This window comes from Paramisgurnus dabryanus, chromosome 6, assembly GCF_030506205.2.
Source record: "Paramisgurnus dabryanus chromosome 6, PD_genome_1.1, whole genome shotgun sequence".
In the NCBI taxonomy this organism is placed as follows: Eukaryota; Metazoa; Chordata; class Actinopteri; order Cypriniformes; family Cobitidae; genus Paramisgurnus; species Paramisgurnus dabryanus.
This window is the reverse complement of record NC_133342.1, coordinates 15,129,987-15,154,883: the sequence shown is the minus strand read 5'-3', so window position 1 is coordinate 15,154,883 and position 24,897 is coordinate 15,129,987. Positions and strand designations below refer to the sequence as shown.

General features: G+C 36.2%; 2 protein-coding genes across 3 annotated transcripts in view; one reads left to right on the top strand and one right to left on the bottom strand.

Moving 5' to 3' along the window:
* Positions 1–12,752, top strand: part of gjc2 (gap junction protein gamma 2) — a 31,548-nt gene extending 18,796 nt beyond the window's left edge. The window contains exons 1-2 of one of the 2 annotated variants that reach the window (XM_065267747.2): positions 2,413–2,619; positions 8,716–12,752. In XM_065267747.2, the coding sequence (XP_065123819.1) occupies positions 8,745–9,989 (1,245 nt within the window). In that variant the 5' untranslated portion in view covers positions 2,413–2,619; positions 8,716–8,744 and the 3' untranslated portion in view covers positions 9,990–12,752. Of the gene's footprint in view, positions 1–2,412; positions 2,620–8,715 lie in introns of those variants that run through there. The other variant, XM_065267758.1, reaches the window with a different exon arrangement.
* Positions 12,753–15,949: 3,197 nt separating this feature from the next.
* Positions 15,950–19,983, bottom strand: LOC135747296 (uncharacterized). The gene is made up of 6 exons (XM_065265913.1): positions 19,878–19,983; positions 18,324–18,614; positions 17,941–18,228; positions 17,336–17,425; positions 16,253–16,333; positions 15,950–16,084 (listed from the first exon to the last, which is right to left on the bottom strand). Exons 1-6 carry the CDS (start codon positions 19,921–19,923, stop codon positions 16,032–16,034), a joined length of 849 nt encoding a protein of 282 aa, XP_065121985.1. The 5' UTR covers positions 19,924–19,983; the 3' UTR covers positions 15,950–16,031.
* Between the last annotated feature and the right edge of the window lie 4,914 nt (positions 19,984–24,897).

Sequence of the window (24,897 nt, the reverse complement as noted above, 5' to 3'; positions counted from 1 at the left end):
AGAAAGAGCAAATTTAAGTCATGCCTGGAGTTTTCTAGAAACTGTGACAACCAGAAACTTAGGGAAAAAATATAACAGCCTGACTAAAGTTGACCTGAAATACACCTAGATACGTTGCTTTGATATTGACATCTGGTCTTTTTATAAATATTAGCTTTCAATGTGGATTGTCTGGAAAGAAAAGCTAAAAATTACTTTAAAATTACTTTAATATGGATTATATTGTGTCTTTTTAAAGGAATAGTCAAACTGAAAAATTGAATACAAAACTTAAAAGTATAATAATAAAATACCCCATAACTGAATCAGTGTTTAGACCAGTACACAGGGTTCCACGGGTCCTTGAAATCTTTGAAAGTTTGTGAAACTTGGGGGAAAAATTCAAGGCCCTGGGAAGTTTTTGAAAATATACATACATAGATACAGGTCATTGAAAGTGCTTGAATTTATTTTATGCAAGAAGTTTTCTGGAAAAAAATCCATATAATTCCCTGTGTAGTGTAGGATAATATCATTAAAATTCTAGACTTTTTAAGCACGGGTGCTAAACTATTCAATGTTCGAACGTTGATTCATACCAAAAAAGGCTTTTTTGCAAGTTGTATTTAACACATGAAAACGTCTCGGATTATGTATGTAACTGTTGTTCCCTGAAAAGGGAACTCGCGCTGCGTCTCCTTTGCCATACTTCCTGCGTCCCTGTAACGCCGTCTTTGGAAATTTTTCAGATAGCGATATACTTCCTGGCTCTCATGTCACCCTGTCTTTGTCGTTAAGCCTCACCATTGGTTGAATTTGATATACCCCTTCAGACACTCTTACCCTTGGAGGCGTCCCCAATGTGTCACCGCAGTGACGCAGCGCGAGTTCCCTCGAAAGGGAACTGTAACAATGTATCTTAAAAGGTAACACGACATAACCTTGCTCTCCCTTGAAATGTGTCCCCACATTTAGTCCTTGAATTTGAGGGTATTGGACCTGGAAAGTCTTTGAACGGTCCTTGAATTTAAAGTTAACTAAGGTGTGGGAACCCAGAGTACATTTTGGTATTGAAACACATATTCCCACATCCCTACTCTACATTTCAAAAAGAATCAAATTACATAAAGTACACTTCTTTTAAAAAGTATGCTACTGACCTGATTATGCAAAAAGTTGCCTTACAGGGGACATTTTACAAGACTTTTAAAATTATCCCCTTCTGACATCACAGGGGAGCCAAATTTCAATGACCTATTTTTCATATGCTTGCCGAGAATGGTTTACCAAAACTAAGTTACTGAGATCTTTTTCACATTTTCTAGGTTGATAGAAGCACTGGGGACCCATTTATAGTACTTAAACATGGAAAAAGTCAGATTTGAATGATATGTCCCCTTTGAATAGTTAACCTCTTACAGCAAAACATTACTTTATTGTACTATATTCTGTAGTCCACGATACCATACGATTGTGGATTTCATGTATGAACTCTAAATTGCAGTTCACACTGCTGTTTAGTGTATCTGTGATATCTCAATGTACAGTAAATGAAGAAGATGACCTCTCATAAACCCTACCATGATACAGAACTAAACACTCTAGTAATTACCAGAGGAAAATATTATTTTAAACTTTAGAAAAAATATAAACATAAACAGAATCTCCATAAACAAGTCCAAGTGCCCATCGCATGCAGTATAAGAACCTGTGCCAACACCCTATTACAGTGTTCCCTGGAAAGAGAAACCCCAGTGTAAACCTCCAAGCACTATCTTGGGAAAGACACGGCACAGCGCTGTGCGTGTCTCCATCCTAACCTTGGCTCCTCGCCTGGGCAGAACTTCTAAATATTATGACACAAGACATGACAGAGCATACCTGGCAGAAACTTTCTACACTGTGGCAATGCGCTTGGTCCAGCATGGCAACTTATAGTTTTGTAGAGATAAGAGAATGAGGCAAAACCTCAAAAAACCTCAAAAACTCAAATCAAATCCATCTGACAGACGCTTTTAGCCAAATCATCCATAAAAAATCTTACACATTTATTTTGTGTGTGTTCGATTGAATTAAACCCATGACTAACCCTTACTTTTAAACTATAGGAACATTTCAAAATAAACCCTATATTTAGGTACTTACTAATAAGATTTTCATCTTTGAAAAGGTCAGTTTTGGATTTTAAACCAATATTATTTAATTGGGAAATGCACAGCACTGAGCATTGCAATCATGACCCTGCCATATTTTTCAAAGATGCATGTTGTGCTGTTTCACACCAGTGGTCAATCTTGCAGTTTGAACCTGTTTTAAGGTCATTTGCTGTAAGAACTTTCCCTCTCTGTTTTATTCTCCTCGTCTTTCCTCTGCCGGCTGAAGGGAGGTGTTAAACAAGCCAGACTCAAAGAGGACTGCATGAGACAGATGTGCGATATGGGGAGCTCTGTATCTAGCTCAGACTATCGCTGTAACGGCTGTTAGATAACAATGGAACATCATTTTATTTGACTGTGGAGCGGCGGCCACATCATAGAGCTCACCTGAAAGGGAATGTTGAGAGGCCGCCGCGGTGCTGGAAGTTATGGCCGGATGGATCGCACGTCTTCTGGAGTTGTTTCCCTGCTGCAACTTCCCAAGGTCTGTGTGTGCTGTGTCTGCAATGTGAACAGGAAGAAATTAGTTACAGTTCTAAACAAGTTTTTCTCATTAGAAATATTTTACCTTTAATGTGCTTTTATTTTGTAATAATACAAATGATGTGATCATTTGTATTTAAGTTTATTGCTCCTGATGCTCTGTTATCCATAAGTTAAGAATTTCCAAAAAGCCTGTGTGTTTGCAATGCTTTTATTTTATTAAGAAAAATAATATAATTATCTGAGATTTAGTTGATCACAAAAGATTTAATTTGCATATAAATCTTTTAATCTAAATGTGCTACTTGCTTCTAGACAAGTGGTGTGCGAAAATGCAGGCTTTTCATGACCTTGTAGAAAAACAGTTTACTTCTGCTTAAGTGAAAATGTTGTTTGGATTCATCAAGGCATAACATCATGTACATTTTACAGAACAAATATATAATTTCCAAATAACAATAATAAGACATATGTAAATATTTACAACAAAATCACCTAACCAAATTTTTCATATCCCAACATTTGATATTTCAGTTAACTTTTTATCATCTGCATTAAATGTGGATCATTACACTGTAAAAAGTAAAAAGTTTAATCAACTTAAAAAATACTTCAATTGATAACACTTGAAAAACTTGAAATTACACTTTAGGTAAAAATTTAAGTTGATAAAGTACATTTTTAGGTTTTACCAATTGAAGTATTTTTTTTTTTTTTTTTTGATCCAGCTTTTCTCCTTTTTTAATTTTTTGTAAAGCCTTGTTTATTTATTATCTTAATTCACTATTCACTATTTTTCTCAATAAAATTTAAGCACTTAAACACATTTAGAAATAATGGAAATGATGTGGAAATTCAGTACCGCTGGATTTTTTTTGGGTTGTTGTTAACATAGCAAACAAGGTGATTCAAGCAACAATTACATACATTTGACAGACATTTAAAGGGATAGTTCACCCAAAAATGAAAGTTCTGTCATCATTTACTCATTCTCATGTTGTTACAAACCCCCAAATTTATTTTTGTTCTGATAAACACAAAGGAAGATATTTTGAAGAATGTTTGTAACCAAACAGTTAGTGGACCCCATTGACGTCCATAGTAGGAAAAAAGAATACTATGGAAGTAAATGGGGTCCACAAACGGTTTGGTTACAAACATTCTTTAAAATATCTTCCTTAGTGTTCATCACAACAAAGAGTAAATGATGACAGAATTTTCACTTTTGAACTATCGCTTTAAGTTGATATATATGCACATGTGTATAACTTGATAACAGAAAAACATTACTAAGATGTTAGATGTGTACTCTACAACAGGGGTTTTCAAACTTTTTGATAGCAGGTACCCCGACATGGGACCCATTTCCGTCCATATTTTTTGTAAAGAAACATTTAAACTGTGTTAGATAGTTACTGATATTATAAAGACAACAAATTGTTTACAAACTTAAATAATTTTTTTTACAATTTTTGCTTCATCTATTTTCTCTTTAAATATTCTATGGTACCCCTTGGAACCTTCTAGGACCTTCCCCAGTTTGAAAACCTCTGCACTACAAAATCCTGTGACAGAATTCTTCATTTCAGACTCACGACAGCCTAATTACATTTTCCTTGAAAATGACCACTCAAGCAATCACCTATTGTCCCTGAGGTGTCTCAGGCTATAAGGGTCCACGGTCCAATAGTGAGTGCCATCTGTTTCTAGTTATCTTTACTTTCCTCTGTGATACACACAGTGAGCCTATGGCAACCAGCAACTCTCATCTGTTCAGTTGGGATGAGAGATGGCATGTCCCACATCAGGGAATGCCGTGCTAAAAACATTAATAAAGGCTAGCTCATTTACTCTACAGGGAAAAGCAGTTGTTTTGCAAACATTACCAGGTTATAAAAAATACAACTATGTTTGAGATGACCCCTCACTACCACTTGGATTAGAGATTGCTTAATTTAAATTTATTTCCAGTGCTTTTCACAGTTTTGCAGTACAAGGAAATATATTAAATAAATTATCAACAGTATTAATTAAGTATATTACCATAATCAACTGCAAAAAAGACCATTATACTCATAGTGCTATCAAATAAGCCTGTATGTCAAATTATTTATATTTTAATTACTATTTATACAGTGTAAGTGAACAAAACCGTTTCTAACGTTTCTTTAATAAAGGCCCTATTTTGAATTAAACCAATGCATAAATCAGTTAAAATTGTTTTTGTCTTAAATTTACTTGGCAGATGCATAGATTAAGACAGTGTATTAAAGCTACTATTATTATTATTATGTATGTGCCTCAGGAATCAAACCCATTTCCTTTGCACTGCTAATTCCCATTCTCAATTCAAGAACACATCTTGAAGCAAACATAGGTGTCGGTAATATTATACAGGCTCACTAGGGAGTGAGAAATGATGAAAATAATAATATTGTCTGTATCCAAATCTGTTACATTTATGAGTGCCACTATAAAAATTATAAATTACATTTAAACATACCGTAATAACATTTATTCTTTTTATTTACTATTATGCAATACATATATGTTTAGAATGACATCATTTTGGTTTATACTATGCCATCACTTTGTTTTATTTATTATCTTCAGACTCACAGTTACAATTGCCAGATGTTGTTCAGAATGTTTCTCGTCACATTAAACTCATGCCGAGCTTTGACCGTCAAGAGACTTTGTGGCATAGTTCATGTCTTCAGGGTCACATTAGGAAGTAAAATGAACTATTTTATTTTATTTTTTTTAAGATATTGATGCCATGATTTGTGTGTATAATATGTGTAAGGAATGGTACACCCAGGTGTGTAATGTGTATGCTGCTTCATTTCAAGAGAAAAAAGCACTGCACATCATGTTATCTGCCAGGGATGTTCAAAGACATTTTATCTTTACCAAGAGGTCAATGAAAGGCTTTGATAATGAAAAAGTGTTTGGGGATAAAAGTTCAATTTGAAAGTGAACATTACTTTGCCCTCATGAAGTAAATAAAAATGTATAAAAGGGTCTAAAACAGTCTTTAACGTGGAGCACTGTAAACTGTTTAGTTTATTCATAAGTCAATCGCCTCAGTAATTCCCTTTAATTACCATGAATTTACCAGAATTCATAAATACAAAAATGTGCTGTTCATACACGCATTGATATTCCGTCTTTTTACCAGTAAGACATAATTCACACATCGATATCAAAATACCGTTAAACCTGTAGAAAAGCGGAAGTTACCTGTGGCCGGTGTCGCGAGCTCAGCGTTGTATTTTTAAATAGTGATGAGCGAGTCACCCGAAACTCGGATCATTTAACCCGATCCCTAAAATGACTCGAGAACCATGAGTCCTTAGTGACCATTAACCCGAGTCAGTTGAGTCCTCTCAGATTTTGCATTAAAAATGAGAAATTGTATCAAACACAAAGCTCTTCAAATGTTTACAACAGAATTACAACAAATAACTCTACATAAGCTGACATAGGTTCTATAACTTGCAACAACGAGTTAATTTACATCACCAAATGTCGACTGGGGGTACCGAGTGAACCAAAAGCTGCTATTCCGGATCATTATTTCTTGCAGCTCCGAGTCCGAGTACAAAGGGATGCGTGCGCGCGACAATGAGTTGGTCGGCGGCTCGGGGATTCACACAGAGAGTGACTCAACTCATGGAGCTTGAATCCTGGGCTAGGAGAAACCTTGCTCGTGTTGTTAACCCACTGACTCATGTAGGCTAATCTGTTGAAATATTTGACTGGCACAATGTTTTGGGTAGAAGCTGCAAATGTTTAACATTTTTACCCGTGGACCCGTGCAGGAGCGGGCGAGCGGCTCTGTCTGGGACTCACTCACAAGATTAACCGAAGCCTATCGTGGATCTTTTAAGTCAATCTGAAACAGGACACGTTCCTCTCACGTCCAAGTCAACCAAGCCTGACATCTTCTAAATGTGGTGTTGATATATTTGTCGTTATGAAATGAAACTAAACACACCAAACTTTTACAATTTTGTTATTGATAATGTTACCACGGGCATGCATGTTTTTTACGAGTTCCTCAGGTCACATAAGCCCTTTTTTGTGAGCAGAGGAGTCATAAACTCGTAGCTGCACGCGTGATCCGAGTTGCTTGGTTGGCATTAGTACTTAGCGATTGGAATTGGGAGATTTTGACCAAGGGACTCAAGGGACTCGAGTGACTCGCACAACCCGGATCATATTAGTGAGTGACTCAGAATAACCCGAATCCTTAAAAAGATCCGGGTTGACCATCACTATTTTTAAACAATGGCGGGTTATGACTTCATATCCACAGTCCGTATTTTGTCGTTTTCACATCTGTGGCACCCGCTGATGGTCGCGAAGTTGCTCGTGAACAAACAACTTTGCGTTACAGGCGACGTCAACCGGAACCTGAGTTTGCAAGTAGGCTTTACCAAGGACGTCGACAATCCGGCAAATAGATGGTAAGCTGTTTTAAACAACTTGTAGAAGAAATGTAGATGTTAACTTCAGGTGTGCTCAACGTTTAAGCATCATGTGTGTGGAAACGTCCGTAAACAGTGCGGCGTAAACGCGTCATCTGAAAAAACCCGTAATGATTGGGTTGAAGCTTTCAGCGCGGTCTGACGTCGTCCGTTCTAAACAAGTATCGCTGCAGCCCGGAGACTGCAGGTAGGAGGACCTTATGCCGCAAGTGGGAGGAGCTTATGCCGCAAGTAGGAGGGATTTCAGAAATGTACAAGTAGGAGGAGTTTACGCTTCAAATGGGACGGTGGTGAATCCTCTGGAAGTTTGTACAGCCCACTTGCGGCTAAAGCTCCACCCACTTGCTGCTAACCCACCCATTTGCAGCTGGCTCCGACCTCCGTTTATACCCCTTTCGTTCTAAATGCCCGTAATCTATTTTTTTGTTCACACATAGCGCCTACCGGTAAATTACTGGTAATCTTACAACCTCTCTTATTACTCGTAAATTGGCAGCACTGATTTACCAGAAAGGTTCTGTTCACACATGAACTGTTAACTGCAATTTACCAATAAATTACCAGTAAAGACTGTATGTTAAGGTGACAAGATTTTTTTTATGAAAATCGGGACATTTCCTAGTTCAATGGTCAAAATATAATTAAAATCTCATTTGTTGTTATCTATGAATTAAAACAAAAAATATTGAACTGAAGTGATTTTGTGCATAAAACAAGCTAAAAAATTTGCCAATGGGGTAAGATTTTTTGCTCGTTTTAAGCACGAATTGGATATTTTTTTGGTCTAAAAACTGTTAAAATTCTACTGTTTTAACAATTTTTTAATACTTGTACTGAAAACACAAAAAAAATACTAAGAAAGTAATCGTTTTAGTGTTTCTAATTCAATTAATTGAACAATTTCTGTAGCCTAAATTTATTTTTTTTGTTCCGTGCACAAATATGACATACCTTGTCAAAACTTATTCTAAGGTACAACTTCAGCTGATTTCATAGCATTGTAAACGTGAAGAACAGAAGGAATAATGCAAAATGTAAACATATTTAGCCTACACGAAACAAATGCTCAATACCATGATGTGTTCAGTTCACTTTATTGGTTTATTACTTTAATTTAACATGAGTAGTTACCTTAACCCCCGATAACTTTTACTGTTTTCATATCTTGATTGATGATAACTTGATGACGCTTTCATATGTGTCTCGTAGTAAATTTTTCTTCGCTAAATCAGTGGCGCGCAACCAAGAAATCAGTGTAGCTCGCGGCACCCTCTGCTGGTGGAAATAATCATTACATGATTGCTCCGGTCTGGTACCACAAAGGCTACATGCTGATTGGGTTTTTCAGGGTATTTGCTGGTTGTTTTGGACGTGATGTAAAACGGGGACATTTCCAGGGACTGCTCCATTCGTGGACAGAACACCAAAAAAACGGGACTGTCCCTGGAAAACGGGGACGTCTGGTCACCTTACTGTATCTGTCAAAGGGACTATTGCAACTTTACTTGGGAAAAATTGGCTTGATTTTATTTCATTTTATTATATTGTATACAGTATGTGTACACTTTCTCTGCTAACCTTTCTCTCCTTTCCTCTTATTACAGATCATAGGTAAAAAGTCTTTATCACCAACATGAGTTGGAGTTTTCTCACTCGACTTCTGGAAGAAATCCACAACCACTCCACGTTTGTGGGGAAAGTGTGGCTGACTGTGTTAATCATTTTCCGCATCGTGCTGACAGCGGTTGGGGGTGAGTCCATCTACTCGGACGAACAGACAAAGTTCACCTGCAACACCAAACAGCCTGGGTGCAACAACGTATGCTACGATTCCTTCGCCCCACTCTCGCACATGCGTTTCTGGGTGTTCCAGATCATCATGATTTCCACCCCCTCTGTCATGTACCTGGGTTATGCCATTCATAAGATCGCCCGTTCCTCAGAGGAAGAGCGGCGCAAACACCAGAGACATCAGAAGAGAAACCATCACAGCCGGTGGAGAGATGGACACCACCTTGATGAGGTTTTAGAAGAGGAGGATGATGATGCAGAGCCAATGATTTATGAAGACAACACTTTGGATGCACAGGAAGTCAAACCAGATGTGGATAAGGCCAACGGCCAAGATTCAATGAAGCACGATGGCCGCCGTAGGATCGTGCAGGAAGGCTTGATGAGGATGTACGTGCTTCAGCTTTTATCCCGTGCCATCTTTGAGGTGGGATTTCTTACGGGTCAGTATCTTCTCTATGGATTCCGTGTGAAGCCCTCCTACGTCTGCACCAAGATCCCATGTCCGCATCGAGTAGATTGCTTCATTTCACGACCCACAGAAAAGACCATCTTTTTGCTCATCATGTACGTTGTGAGCTGTCTTTGTCTCCTGCTTAATGTCTGCGAGATGTTTCATTTGGGAATCGGCGCCCTACGTGACACGCTTCGTAAGCGTAGAAACCACGACAGACAACCTTCGTATAGCTTCCCCTACTCGAGGAACATTCCTGCATCTCCACCAGGTTACAACCTAGTGATCAAATCGGACAAACCGGGTCGCATTCCCAACAGCATCCTCGCACACGACCAAAACAGTGTGGTTCAAGAGCAACATTGCTCAAGCCCTGATGAGAATATCCCATCTGACCTGGTCAGCTTACACCACCATTTACGCGTTGCTCAGGAACAACTGGACATGGCTTTTCAAACATACAACACAAAAAACGCTCAAGCTTCCAGAACCAGCAGCCCTGTGTCTGGTGGCACAATGACAGAGCAAAACCGAGTCAATACAGCCCAGGAGAAACAAGGTGCTCGACCTAAAGCCAGCACTGAAAGGGTTGGGACAATACCAAAAAATGGAAAGACATCCGTGTGGATATGAATCCACAGTGGTAAACTATTACTTGACTACTCATTTGTGGACCATCATCTTTGGATCACTGTTCATAAAACATATTACCCCTGCTAAACTGCTGTAGTTAGGCCCACTGTCGTTTTAATCCTGAAGTAAAACATACTAGTCTACTTCAAGACCCAAGATTTTGGATTGTGTTCATTTCTGAAACTGTATAAGAACTTGCTTTGCATTGCTTTACCTGTGCTCACCCATTCCCAGAGCATTTCTAACTGTGCATAAAATATATTGTGATGTTTTTTACATTACAATGCATACAAGTGTATTGACCAGATTGGAAAAAACAACAATTTTGACCTCAATTGATCATCCATTTAATCACTACAAAAGAAAGATAGCCGTCATTTCACCATCTAGGTTACTAGACCCGATAGCCTGACGTTGTCATACTCAATTCTATTCCGAATTTGAGTCTGATACCGCTCCATTGGGCTATGATTATGAGGCGTCTGCATGTCTCAACCGAAAAATGCCTCCGCACTCAATTGGATAAACCTATGACCAATCAGAGCAACGGAGTGTGTGACGTATGTTGAAATGACGTCTTTTGCAACAATACGCATTACATTTGCATGAACAATATCGGAGCTTAGCATGTCCCTCCTCTTATTCAGCAGCCACGATTCCGGAAAGAAGCTGGCAACGACCGCTAATTAAATCCATCTCGAAGTGCACGCCGAGTTGCATCGCCATGATACCCATTTCAGTTGCTTCTTTAACTTGGTCCTCCATAAGTGCAATCAACTTTTGCCGAATCCCGTAGGATGGACGGCAAAAACATCTTTCCGATCAACAAATGCCTTGATCGCGTTTCTCAGTTCCTCTTTTAAAATCAATGCTCTCTCGATATCTTTTAGAACAGACTCAATGTCAGAATCCACACATCTGAATTTTACAGCGGCAGCCATTTCGTTGTAAATAGATTCAACAACACGCGCTCTTTGGTGACGTGGTTGATTACGTTACTGTTGATCATCTGTCCATCATCGTATAAAGCCCGCCCTGACAATTTGATTGGTCGACCAGCTTTGGGTTTCCTCAACAGAGAAACCCCAGACCGATCTTCCCGTCCTCAAAATGTTGTGGGCGGGGCTAAGATCGGCTGGCACCCAGGCTATAGACCCGATATAATCCAGCGATGAGTTACACACTTCTAGCCAAAATAAACTTAGACAAAAAATGACGTAACCAAATTTATCTTAAGAGATTTATGATATTCCATCATGTCATGTCAGCAAAGTCAACAATGATAACAAGGCGTTCAAGGTTTATTTTATTTATTTATGGACGATGGTAAAGTGTCCATTAAATTTTGCCTTATTTTACATGTCTGGTCTGTGTTTTGATGACTACTAGACGTCTTTTACAGTAAATGCAAAATTGCCGGCTGGGAATCTTATTCATCTATTCCACTTAAAATAAAAGGCACAAATCACAAAAGAAAGCCAGACTGACTCTTGTTAGTGATTATATTTTAGTGCTGATGTGCACTGTACATTTTACATGTTGGTTGCAGTGGTCTTACTAAATGGTTATGAATATATCTTTATGATGTATTGCTTTCTGGCCCATGCTGCGGAACAACTAGCTTAAGTTTGTAAACATCCTAACTACTGGCAAAATTTATGCAATTCAGATTGATTGTATTCAACCTGAAATGAAAGAATCCAGATTTCAGACCTAAACCAAATGGGTTACATAACTGACATGCTGTTACTCTTGACAGCTGGCTTGTTGACTGTTCCTGCATTGTTTCAAAAGTGACAGCAGCTTCTCAAAGTTATTTAAAATTAAACGCATCTCGGTGTTAAAATATGGTGGCCAAAATTGTTCCATTATAAAGCTCGGTTTATTTGAACATGGGCACATTTTCATGTTTTCCTTTTTCATTTAGAAAGTAGCAAAATAAATGCTGCCTCATGAGATTTCTCACACTGCATTGCCTTTATGCAAAAGGCAATATCAGAATGCATTTCTAAAAATATTTCATACAAGATTATAAAAATCTAATTATGTTGATTATAAATATACTTATCTATATATGAAGAGCTCAGATGTAGAAGCTGCTCAACACCACTATTAAAAATTAGATAATGACATTGACCGAAAATGCTTTCTGTATGCACAATGCAATTACAATTGACCAAATAATATAGCATGTTCGTAGCAGTTGATAACTGTAAATTCAAACTCTCTGTGAAAATCCCCCTTTGGTAAATTGCACCTTAGTCCTGCCCCAGAATTAGACCAATATTTGGAGCAAATGTTGGTATGGTGAGTAATCAAACTTCCTTATTGTTGTCCCTGCATATCAATCATCAAGCATACAATAGTTTTCCTTATAATTACAAACTTCACCCTTAAAGTGGGATGCATGTTTAACTTCTATTTTTTTATAAATTTCTGAAATCTATTATGCAAACATTTTCACCAAGCTGTTCTGTGAAACTTGTGTACTGTTTATATAAAAAAACTTGATATCATGCAGTAGCAACTTGAACTTTCATGTGTAATGCACGGTCAAAATACTCAAACCATGTTTAATTTTTACCACAACTGAAATTTTTATGATTAATATTTATTATGGTTTCAAAGACTATGTGTTTGTTCAAATATTTTTTTTAAATTTAATTTTAGGTTTCCTTGCCCAAAACGTGCCTTTATTGTTGAGATTGTAATGATGTTCTTTAATTTATGAGTCAGAATAATAATAAATTTAGAATTAACTTATCAAGATGCCTTTTGTGAGAGTGTTTTATATCATCAATCAATCAATGAACGCTTAAGAAATATCATGCATTACAGTATGTTGGATATGACAAATTGAATGCAATTTTTAGATAATTTTTATCCGAAAAAAGTTACAAATCTTAAAGGTACTATAATATAATAATTTTGAAATATGTCAAATTATTCAAATGATACATACACATGATGTCCTGTATATCACTGGCTCAAAAATAACGACCTCATAGGTTGTTTGTGCAAGCACCTTATTACGACATAAAGTGACGTATTAAGGGATTACTGTCCCTAGTGGCAGAAGCTTATACCTGTTGTTACGCTTAAGGTACTTTTGCATCTTTTCTTCAAATAAATGTATTGTTTGACCTCGGTACACTTGGAATATTTTAAGTATATTTTTTAAAAGTTGTGAGTGTTTTGTATGCTGTGTTTATTTCATATAATAAATAATTCGGCACGTTATTTGCCCTAAATGCCTGAATAGTAATGTGTAATAAAATACAATTAATCCTGGCGGTTTAAATTGAAAATCTTATCCCCGTTGATGTCATCATGGCAAAATTATACTCCCAAATATCATTTTATACCCTAATATATTAAGTTTCACCTCCTGCCGGTAGAGGCGCTAAATTTAGTAAATGCATCTATTGGTCGTATTTGGTGAAATGGAAAAACTACCAAAACAATCGTATGAGTTGGAGGATAGGTTGCACATTTACTAATAGCTTGTGCCAGACTCACAATGAGTGGCTGATTTCACTTTTAGAAATGTTTATGGATCTGCACTTCCGACTTCCATCATTTCTGGACATACTAATTCTAAATACTAGTGCGAGTATGCAGATATGGGTACAGGGTTTGATTTCCTTTATGTGCACGCATTTATTTGTTTAAATAAAAATATTTTTTTATTTAGTTCAATTTTTTTTTATCAAGGGTTGAATTTGGGGATGGTCCTACTACGAGGACATAATGTAATGCTGATCCCGTGGGGCATTTTAAATTTAAATTAATTTTGTCATCAATTTTTGTTTGTCCTCATGTTGTTGTCATATCATATGGCCTAGAGGTTACTTTTGCATGAACCTTATTTTCAGACACAATTTCCTTCTAGCAGTGTGTTTTGGAAGGGATGAGGGTGCTTGCTGTTTTGATGGTCTGCAGTTAAACGAATCATAAACACAAATCCTTTTTATTCAGACAGGCATCACGGACACTATGTTTTAAAGCTAGACTTTCATTTTAGACAAGTCTGACAAGCCCCAAGCTAGAGTTTACACTGATTCACTCTGTAAGGCTCAATGGCTGAACTCATTCTAATATTTAGAGAATGCTGGAACTCAGTTTTTATGTTAGTGTAACACAATGAAAGTCACCTTGTAAATTCACGCCATTCTTTTGCTCTTTATTTGACTTGGTTCTTGAATAACCGAAAGCATATGGCTCTAGAATTTAAGAATATCTCCATAGATAATTTGACTTTTAACATTAACAACATGCCAGAGGAACTTCCTTTAAAAAGAAAATGGTACTGTGCCTTTTTAATTGAACTAAAAACAGATGACGAAGAACAGACTGACAGGATAGCAAATCTTTTTTAGTGATTTTTTATGTAGAGAGAGCAGTCAGACCGACCCAGTCTCGTGTCCGTCTTATTTCCCTCACTAAAAAGTTCAACATTCGAGGCCTGGTGAGTTCAGTGTCCCCCAAAGAATAAAGACAGGATGTACAGGAAATGCTTTAAATAAACGATGCAATTTCCTGTAATGGCCAAGTCAGAATCAAGCTCACAATTTTGAAAATATATGTTGGTGCTTTATTTGAGGCTAGATTTGAGACTTGGTCTAGTATTATGCAAATTATTATTTTGTGTTTAACAATTAATACATTGGCCAATTTGTAGACATGTATTTTATTTCATTCTATTAATTCTATTTTACATGTTGATGATTTTGATTCAATATAAAAATGTATTTTTGATTCACACTTATGCTACTTCATATTTTTCGGGGTTTTTTTCACACATTCACATGCCCTCAAACACATCAAAATGTTCACCAGAAGGCTAAAAATGATTTAAAAGGTGCTGTAGAAGGAATTGTAACCCAACAGTTGGGTTTGTCCTGTTAATGTAAGCCACCTACACTTTGAGTCTCTGATATTTTAACATTTTACTTAATGGATCAAACTATGTCCACGTCCAAAATTGTTAGATACCACAGATCCAAATTTATAGATCTAGCTCACTAGATCTGTCTCATGTAGGGAAAAATTACTCAATCCGTTACTCAATAGTTAACCGTGTTGTAAGTTAATTCACAAGATACAGAGATGAATGAGAAAACATCAGACAGCAGAAAAAGTGATGTAATAATAAAATAAAATGGTTTTATTTTTAAAGCATCTTCTCAATGGTCTGTCTGACTTCGTCAATAGTTTGATTAACTTTGACGATGGTTGTACAAACTTTGTCTGACTAATAGAAGATTTAACAGGTGGTATTATACCAAACAGCCAGTGGAAATGTACTCTTCACATTCTTGTGACCTTGAGATGGAGACCATTGGACACTCATATCAGCATTAAAAGATAAAACATTAAACAAAATTAATAAAGTTATGTAGAAAAACAAGAAAGAATAAGAATGAATAATATCAAATAAAAATAAAGTGAATGATACAATAAATGAAAGATATAATTGAATTGATGATAAATTTAATGATGCAATTTATAGAACACAAATGTTTCTATTAAAAAAAAACATTTAAAAAACTATGATGACTATCATGCATAGTTACAGATATATTTTAAACAGATCACAAATGGATCACTAGAAAATCACATAGGCTATAACTCAGCAGGTAAATATTTGTTTGTTAAATCTTTATATAAAATGTTGATTTTTTTGTAATTATTTTCTTTTTAAAGGGATAGTTCACCCAAAAATGAAAATTCTGTCATTATTTACAGTACTCACCCTCATGTTGTTACAAACCTGTATACATTTCTTTGTTCTGATGAACACAAAGAAAGATATTTTGAGAAATGTTTGTAACCAAACCGTTTGTGGACCCCGTTTACTTCCATAGTATTCTTTTTTCCTACTATGGAGGTGAATGGGGTCCACAAAGGGCTTGGTTACAAACATTTCTCAAAATATCTTCCTTTGTGTTCATCAGAACAAAGAAATGTATACAGGTTTGTAACAACGTGAGAGTGAGTAAATGATGACAGAATTTTGACCTTTTTTGGTGAACTATACCTTTAAGCATTTGTATCATTATTTCCTCTAGGCGTTTTAGCCTTTCTTTTGTTATCTGAAAAGAAAAACATAAATCTGTCAAAATGTTTGGACAGAACTTTCTACATAATTAATTTTAGAGATCATTAAGTTTAGTTGCAACTATTTAATGTAGCTTATACTGTATGTATCTTTCTGTTTAAAGTTCTAGATTGTAGTGAATCGACGGGTTTGAAAAACTCACCAGCTCTTCTTTCCAAGATAATCTGCAAAAGCATTGCAGTAGGAGCAGTTAACACTGTAATCTCACCAAGAAATATGATCACTACAGGAAAGAAGAAAGATTCAGACAGTAAAAGATCACAGTTTTATCTTTAATTCTTACCATACAGTATTAAATCATTAATCCAGTATGCTGTTAAAGTAAGAGATAAGGGCTCTCTTGTTTATATTAACCAATAAACTTTCTTTTTTTGTTTTTAAAGGGGCCATGTCACAGGACTTTTTTAAGATGTCTAATATATCTTTGGTGTCCCCAGAGCACATATGTGAAGTTTAAGCTCAAAATACCTTATAAATAATTTATTATAGCATGTTAAAATTGCCACTTTGTAGGTCTGTGCAAAAATGTGCCGTTTTGGGTGTGTCCTTTAAAATGCACATGAGCGGATGAAGTGCAAACACTGATCACAATGATGGTGGTTTGTTGAAATTGAAACTCAATTGTTCTGTGAATTATTTTCTCTCTGCACTAAATGGCAGTGCTGTGGTTGGATTAAGGGGTGGTTTTATTATAATAAGAGCTCCTTATGACATCATAAGGAGAGCCAAATTTCAACGACCTATTTTTTCATGTGCTTGTAGAGAATGGTTTACCAAAACTAAGTTACTGGGTAGATCTTTTTCAAATTTTCTAGGTTGATAGCAGCACTATAGGCTAAAAAAACAAACGGTGCTATATAGCACCAAAACAATTGCTTTGGATCGTAACGATAGAAGAACCATTTTAGTGCCATATAGCACCGGTGAAGAACCAGTGAAGCACCAGTGACGCACCAGTGTAGAACCATATAGGGGCCATATAGCACCACATATGGTTCTACATAGCACTATATGGTTCTACACAGGTGCTTCACTGGTGCTTCACTGGTTCTTCACCGGTGCTATATGGCACTAAAAATGGTTCTTCTATCGTTACGATCCAAAGCAACTGTTTTGGTGCTATATAGCACCGTTTGTTTTTTAGAGTGTAGGGACCCAATAATAGCACTTAAACATGGAAAAAGTCAGATTTTCATGCCATGGCCCCTTTAATAAATATTCTTACCTCTTGCTGGAGTTATTGATGCTTCGGAAGACGAATCTCCTTGACATTGTGAGGTGGTAACATTTATTGGTGAAGCGGTTGGAGCTGCAGCTGCAGAGAATGCATATTAGTTCTGGTATAAATTGTTGCAGACTAAATCCCATTACATCATCAACATTATGATACTTGATACCAAGTTACAATTCTAGTCTCTGTTATTATTTTGTTCTATAAATGTTTTTTTGGGTGTGCATATAATTGTGTTTTGAAGACATGAAGCCCCACATTGACATTAAACTCATTAACGGGTAGACTTGTTTTGTGCACATAAAAAAACAACAACAAACAAATGACACGACTGTGGGTATATGATGACAGGTTAAGATGGGTATGCAGTATGATCATGTTATTAAAGGAAATGTTCTGCATGTGTATAAAAATGTTCTGCAGAAGGTGTGAAAAACATTTTCACAAGTGAGATAAACTTTTTACCATTATCAAAGCTTAAAATAATTTAATTCTATATCCGGTGAAATCAGCATTCATGTATGATAGAATAATAACAGAAATCATTTTTAAAAAGCATGAATAGTAAAACATATAGGGTCTTGGAAATAGGGTCTTACCTGAGTATTTGACAGTAAAGGTGTCTGACGTCTTAACTTCACTTCCTTTAATAACCTGACATCTCAATTTTGTGTTGTTGTCTTTACTAAGAAGTGTTGTAGTCAATATGCTGCTTGAGTGTCCCAAGGATGTTATCCGATATCTGGGGTCTGTTTGAAAAGCAACACCTGCCTGATTCACCCAGACCAGCTGTACTTTTTCAAAATCAAAAAAATGACCATACAAATGACAGATGAGAGTCAGAGAGCGCCCTGGTCTGATCTTAGTATGTGTGGATGCTATAAAAACTGAAAGAGAAATTAGGACAGAAATAGCATATGAATAGGAGTCTGAAAGAAAGTGCTTGTTTTAAATTGATCATATATTGAATGAAAAATCTGACCGTAAAGAACATGCAGCAAAACACGAGTTTCTTTTTTTTCTCTGATGACGCAGGGGTAAATTCCATAGTCATCTTTTGTTATGTTTTTGATGTTCAGAGAGCAGTCTGATGCCAGACTCAGTCGCTCGTTGTCACTTTTTATCTTTTCATCATTGAACAGGTCAATTGTCAGTGTACCCCCAAATGTATGCCATGTGATATTAGTGCAGTCAGAAAGCTTTTCATTAGCCGGTAGACTGACATCATCTCCACATTTGCCAAAAACATGTATGTATTCCACTCCACTGGTACCTAACAAACAACAGATGTCGTACAGTAACAAATTATATTAGTTAATAGTTAATGGTGAGACTAAATTGTTTAAATATAGTATAGAAAAAATGAAACAAACAAAAAATCCTTCCTTAAAGTTGCATTAGTGCCAAACAGGTCAAAAGTTTACAATCACTTGACTAATATGTTCTCAAAAACCTTTTGATCTTAGGAAGCATATAAATGTTTAACATTAGATGAATAAGCACAATAACCTTTTTACCCATTACAGCAAGGTAATTCATTTCATTACGACACTAAATTTTTATTTTAATGATGAGTAGCAGCCAGTCAAAGCCCAGCCTTGATGGGGACTTCTTTACTAATAAAAAAGCATAACAGGGTGATACAAAAGAAGCTGGCTAAAAGGTTGATAAAAATGTCACAACCTAGATTTTGTTTTCACTACATAATTCCCATAGATTCATTTGTGTCCCTGGACCACAAAACGGGTCATATTGGATGGGTGTAATGGGTAGAAATTAGGGATGGATGATATATATTGGGGGATTTTCATGCGTGTTTCATCGCCAGTTCCTTGGTTAGAAGGAAATCGCCATCAGCTGCTTTCAGATGGAGCAGCATTTACTACATAGACCCATAGTTCACTGACAAGCTGGGCCATATTGCATTAATTATTGCAGGCAATACGTCCTCGATAATTAATGCGAAATTGCCCCGATTTTAAGCAACTACAGCTCTGTGTAGTAAATGCCGCTCCATCTGAAAGCAGCTGATAGCGATTTACTTCTAATCAAGGAACCGGCTTAACTGATGAAACGCATGAAAATCCCCCAAGATCTATCGTCCAGCTACCCATTACACCCCTCCAATATGACCGGTTTTGTGGTCCAGGGACACAAGTGAATCTATGGAAAATCTATTCTTATTAATATGTGTTGCTAAGGACTTAATTTGGACAACTTTAAAGGCGAATTTCTTAATATTTCATAATACTTAATATTTTTTTGCACCCTCGGATTTTTCCAATTTTATATCTAGGCATAGAAACAACGGAAAAAGTATTTATTCAGCTTTCAGGTAATGTATAAATCTTAATTTTATAAATTGACCCTTATGATTTGCGGTCCAGGTTTTGTGTGTGTGTGTGTGTGTGTGTATTTCATAGTTTTAATGAGTTTACTTTAAATACAAAATGTCTGTTAAACAAAGCCTGCAGTATTTAGAGAAAACAACTTTACTAACAGTAGAAAAATGTATATACGATATAAATCTGCTTACCTTTCAGAAGGAACAGAAAAATCAGTTGCATCAGATACACACACATTTTCTGTCTATTCAGGCTTTCTCCTCTAGTACATCACTCTTTATAAATTATTTGCACCTCCTCTGGTCATTACTCAACTTCCTGTGATCTAACGTTAAATCCTGTTCAAGGCTAGGGTTTAGTGGTACTAAACAAATCTACAGCAATTTACAGCAATTCAAATGAATTAGATGATAAAGGACACGATTCATTTTACCATATGAACCTCAGAGAGTTTCTCTCACTACAGTTCACTTTTCACACTCACTGGGATTGTAGGCAATAGGTAATTAATTGTAAAGCTGCTATTAAACATAATAAAGGCTGCAGTACAAATACATTTAAGTTGAAAATGTTTTTCTTAAGATTTATACAACCCCCAATTATAACGAAAAAGTTAATCTGTGTAGTGTGCATATGTCACGCCTATTGTTATACACCAACGGGATGTGTGAATTGTAAATAGCATGTGTCTCTATACTACCTAGCTAATGTCAATAAAACAGAAATTCACATCACTGAGTTCAACTTATGCTTCCTGGCTGTGTCTAAAATAGCCCCCTACCTGTACATGTGAAGCTATGTCAAATCATGTTGCATTTAGCTAGTGTTAAAGAGGACATTTCACAAGACTTTTAAAGATTTAAAATAAATATTTTATAAAATAAAAAATAAAATGTCCACAATTGGTCCCCACAATGTAATAATTACCAGGTACACACACACACACACACACACACACACACACACACACACACACACACACACACACACACGTACGCACACATACGCACGCACACACGCACGCACGCACGCACACACACACACACACACACACACACACACACACACACACATATTCTATAAACACATATACTTAAAATAAAGTAAATGAAACAATAGCAACATTCCTACAAAATGGTCATTGCTATGACAAATTACCACTTGATGTTTAAATGATCATGAATAGATTTAGTTACTGGTGTCTGTTATACATTTACATTATGTAGTTGTGTAAAATTATAAAACACACATTAAAAGCAGAATAGAAGTGTTACCAATATAAAAGTATTGACATTTTTTGTTAAATTATCACAGAAGTCATGGCAAACTGGAGACCTTTTTCTGTAGTCGAACGCAACACAGTCTCACACCCATGGCGTCAATATTTGACGGCACTTGACCATGCGTCAATATGTTGACGCGGAGGGTATACCTTTCGCGTCACTTTTTGACGAACTGGGGACTTCAATACTATCAGGTACGCGAAATTAAACAGTTGTCAACTGACATTGGGGTTAGGGATAGGTTTGGGTAGGGATGTCATTATGTAAATCTAACCCTAAACCGACGCGAAAATGGTAGAAAATGGTAAGAAAATAGGAAAGAGAATTTCGCGTACCTGATAGTATTGAAGTCCCCAGTTCGTCAAAAAGTGACGCGAAAGGTATACCCTCCGCGTCAACATATTGACGCATGGTCAAGTGTCGTCAAATATTGACGCCAGTGATGGGCAATACAGAAAGCAATGATTTGCCTCAAACAATAGGGTATCTAATACGAGGTCATAAATACCTGAATACTGCAGGCACATTTATAATGTTTTGCTAGTGAATGTGAATGGTGATGACAGGAAATTACAGATGTGTGAGGTGAACTTAACCACAAGGTTGTTAAAGACTAAACTTATCACCTGCTTATGAAATACCAATTGTGTGTGGGATATTATTTTATGCATACGATTTCTCACTTTTTTTTACCACAGTAAAGGGCGATTTATACTCGTGCGTAGGTCCTACGGCGTAGCAGCGACGGCGTAGGTTCCGCGTCGGTTTTCATTTATACTTGTGCGTCGCCGTCCGCGTCGACGTGCAAAGACACGCGAAACCGCTGGTTGGCAGTAATCACGCGTGTAACCACAGTAGCAGCAGAAGTCGTCACAGAAGAAGAAGCTAAGCAAGTTAACCCACAAACGAAGAAAAAATAGCAACTTGTTGTGTATAATTTGAGAAGACCAGCAATGATGTAAGTAAATAAACAGCGACTTATGTTGCAGTTTTAGTTAAATCACTCCTCGACTTGGCTCATCTTTGTTTTCACCGTCTCAACCGGAAATACCTATGACGCAGTTTTTTTTACCTGACGGGAGGGGTTCTGGTGGACCAATCACAGAGCTTGCGGTCCGCGTAGGTCCGACGCGCTGTTAGGAATTTTGTGAGGTGCGCGTCAGGCTACGCAGAGCTACGCACAGGCTACGGATAGCCTACGCCGTAGCTACGGCGTAGCACCTACGCACGACTATAAATCGCCCTTAACACTGTGCTCTTCTATATAAAAAATGTAAGCTTTTAAAAAATTCAACAATTTTAAAAAGTAGGGGAAAAAAATAAAGTAATATGTAACGCAATCCATGTAATGGAATCTATAACAATAAAAAAGTAATTGTATACCATACTTTGATTACGAGTATTTTAAAATGTATAGTAATTTGACTACAAGTACTTGATTTTTGGAATCTGATTATGTAATCCAGATAAGATCTAATCTGTTACTACACAGCTCTGGCTATAGACGGTTTTATGGGACGCACACGTAATTGTCGCGGTTATGCCACTGAACTGAAGAGAACTTCCGGTCTGTATTTATTTATCGTCTGGCTAAACTAATCTCTGAAACTAATCTCTTACATGACAAGTATACCTTGTCGAAAATAAAATGTTTTGATTTGCTAAAGACAAGGGGAGATGATGAGCGTGAACTGTGCGGAGATATTTGGCAGCCAGGCAAGACCTGTAGGTAACATTGTATACATTAACTTTACACAGTAATGTTAGCTCATAGTAGTTTATAAGTGTTAGCCCTGCTGAAAAAAAACAATCGAACCATTACAGAAAATTCTAATGGTTCCCATTAAAATACCAATAGGAACCATTAGCTTTTACCATTAAAACCACTTCACTGTAGTGTGTTTTGGGTCATATTCCATTAGAACTAATAAATATTTCATTAGAACCAATACATAGAACCAACAGAACCAATACATACCATTAGAGAACAACAAAAAAACAATACACTGTATGTGTTTTGGGCCATATTCCATTAGAACTAATAAAATTCCCAATAAAACCATTAGAATTTTCTGTAATGGTTTTATTGTTTTTTTTCAGCAGGGAGATATGATATTTGAATGAGGGTAATTTACTTGTCATTTATTTCCCTTGTTATCAGAAATAAGTTTCAGTTAGTGTTACTGATTCTATGTGGAAGTCTACCGTAAATTGCATTTAGTCCAGCTGTTTGATTATGTTGTTGCTGCTGAAACCATCTACTGTATATAAGAAAATAGGGGGCTATTTCGTACATAGACATTCTTATGACAAGCAATGTATTCCTTCAAAATCAAAATGTTTGCCAAGCAACACAGACGCAGTAGTTCAGTAATACTCTGATGTAACATAAGGCCACAGACGCACTGTATGTTACTGGCAATTTACAATGCTAAAAAGTGTCCCAGCCAATCATAATAAAGAAACAAAACTATAAGAGGAAATTGATCGATTGTGATCTATTAAAGTACAAGTCAAACGTCAGGCTACTGGCGCCCTCTGCAGGTTAAGAAATTAATCCACAATTATGACTACATTTGCAACATATATTCTAAAGCATATATGCCTCTTGAATATATTATTATGCATTTTAACATAGTTTTGACACTTTTTGTAAAATTATTGATATATAATATTATAATATATATAATATATTATATAATAATTTTAAAGGCTAAATGTTACCTTGGTCTATTTTTAATATTTATTACTACAAAATACTTCAAAATAATTGTCTGATTAATCGATTACTAAAATAATAGTCAGTAGCAGCCCTCAGAAATGTACATTTTAAGTATCTTTATAGCGGGCAAGTAACTTTATACTCGGACTACTGAATGACAAATTTAATTGTACCCGAAAACAACCACATGACAATGCTTAATGTCAAGCCTTAGTTCAGGTTTTACGGCTCAGCTCATGAATATTAATGTAGCACTGCGTTTTGCCCAAAGGCTTTAATTTATTAAAAATCATACGGATATGCTCATGAATATTAATAGTTTGCGTGAATAATATTTGTATATACTATTAATAGTTTTAATATTAATACAATATTACTTTTATTCGTTTTTCACAGTTACCTAATTAATATTAATAAGATCAACCTTCACCATAGTATGATCAACCTTCACCATAGTAAGATCAATATACACAGACTTACACCAAAGAGTATAGAAGTACAAGAGGGGAAACTCTCCTTCGTTTTTGGCATCAGTCACTAGGTGGCGCTTCAGTAGCGCGGCCGCCATTTTGGAATGAAACTTCTCACAGCCAAATTCATTCTCAATTCATTCTCAGCGAATCTCACAGCCAAATCAGAAGCGCAGTAGTAAGTTTCTTAAATAAAAATTTTGTTCACTTGCTACACCTACACGAAACGCTGTATTGTCTTGTATGTATGTGTTGATTTGTTGTTGTTATCAGTTGTGGAATCCAATCATTAAATAGATACACATTTGAGGTATTTTTTTCTTGCTTTATTATGTAATTCTATTTTATGCTACTTTACACATTTACTACTATTATTAGTTACCAACTCCACTAGGTATGAAATATATTTTGTACACATTAATCCCCTGGATCCCGCTACAAACATTATAATCTTATAAAACATGATGCATTGTTCTGTCTGTTATCCTATAATTGCCACTTTTGGACAGTGGCTGTGTTTTTTTTAACTTAATCCATTTCGAGCAATTCAGATGTATATGTGTGTATATGTGTATGTCTATGGAGCCTAAATATTATGTGTGGATGAGTTTATGTCGGTGTGTATCTATGTAAAATTAGCCTATATAAAAGTGGAAGACTTGTCTAAATATCTGAAACAAGCTGTAAAAAGGGATTAATGATCACTGGTCTGATTGTATGTTATTCTGTGTAATCA

Coding starts and splice junctions, on each gene's coding strand:
- LOC135747296 (XM_065265913.1), bottom strand. CDS start 19,923: ATGTGTGTGTATCTGATGCAACTGATTTTTCTGTTCCTTCTGAAAG. Junction 17,426..17,940: donor CTTTACTGTCAAATACTCAG/GTAAGACCCTAT, acceptor CATTCTCTGCAG/CTGCAGCTCCAACCGCTTCA. Junction 16,085..16,252: donor TATCTTGGAAAGAAGAGCTG/GTGAGTTTTTCA, acceptor TTTTCTTTTCAG/ATAACAAAAGAAAGGCTAAA.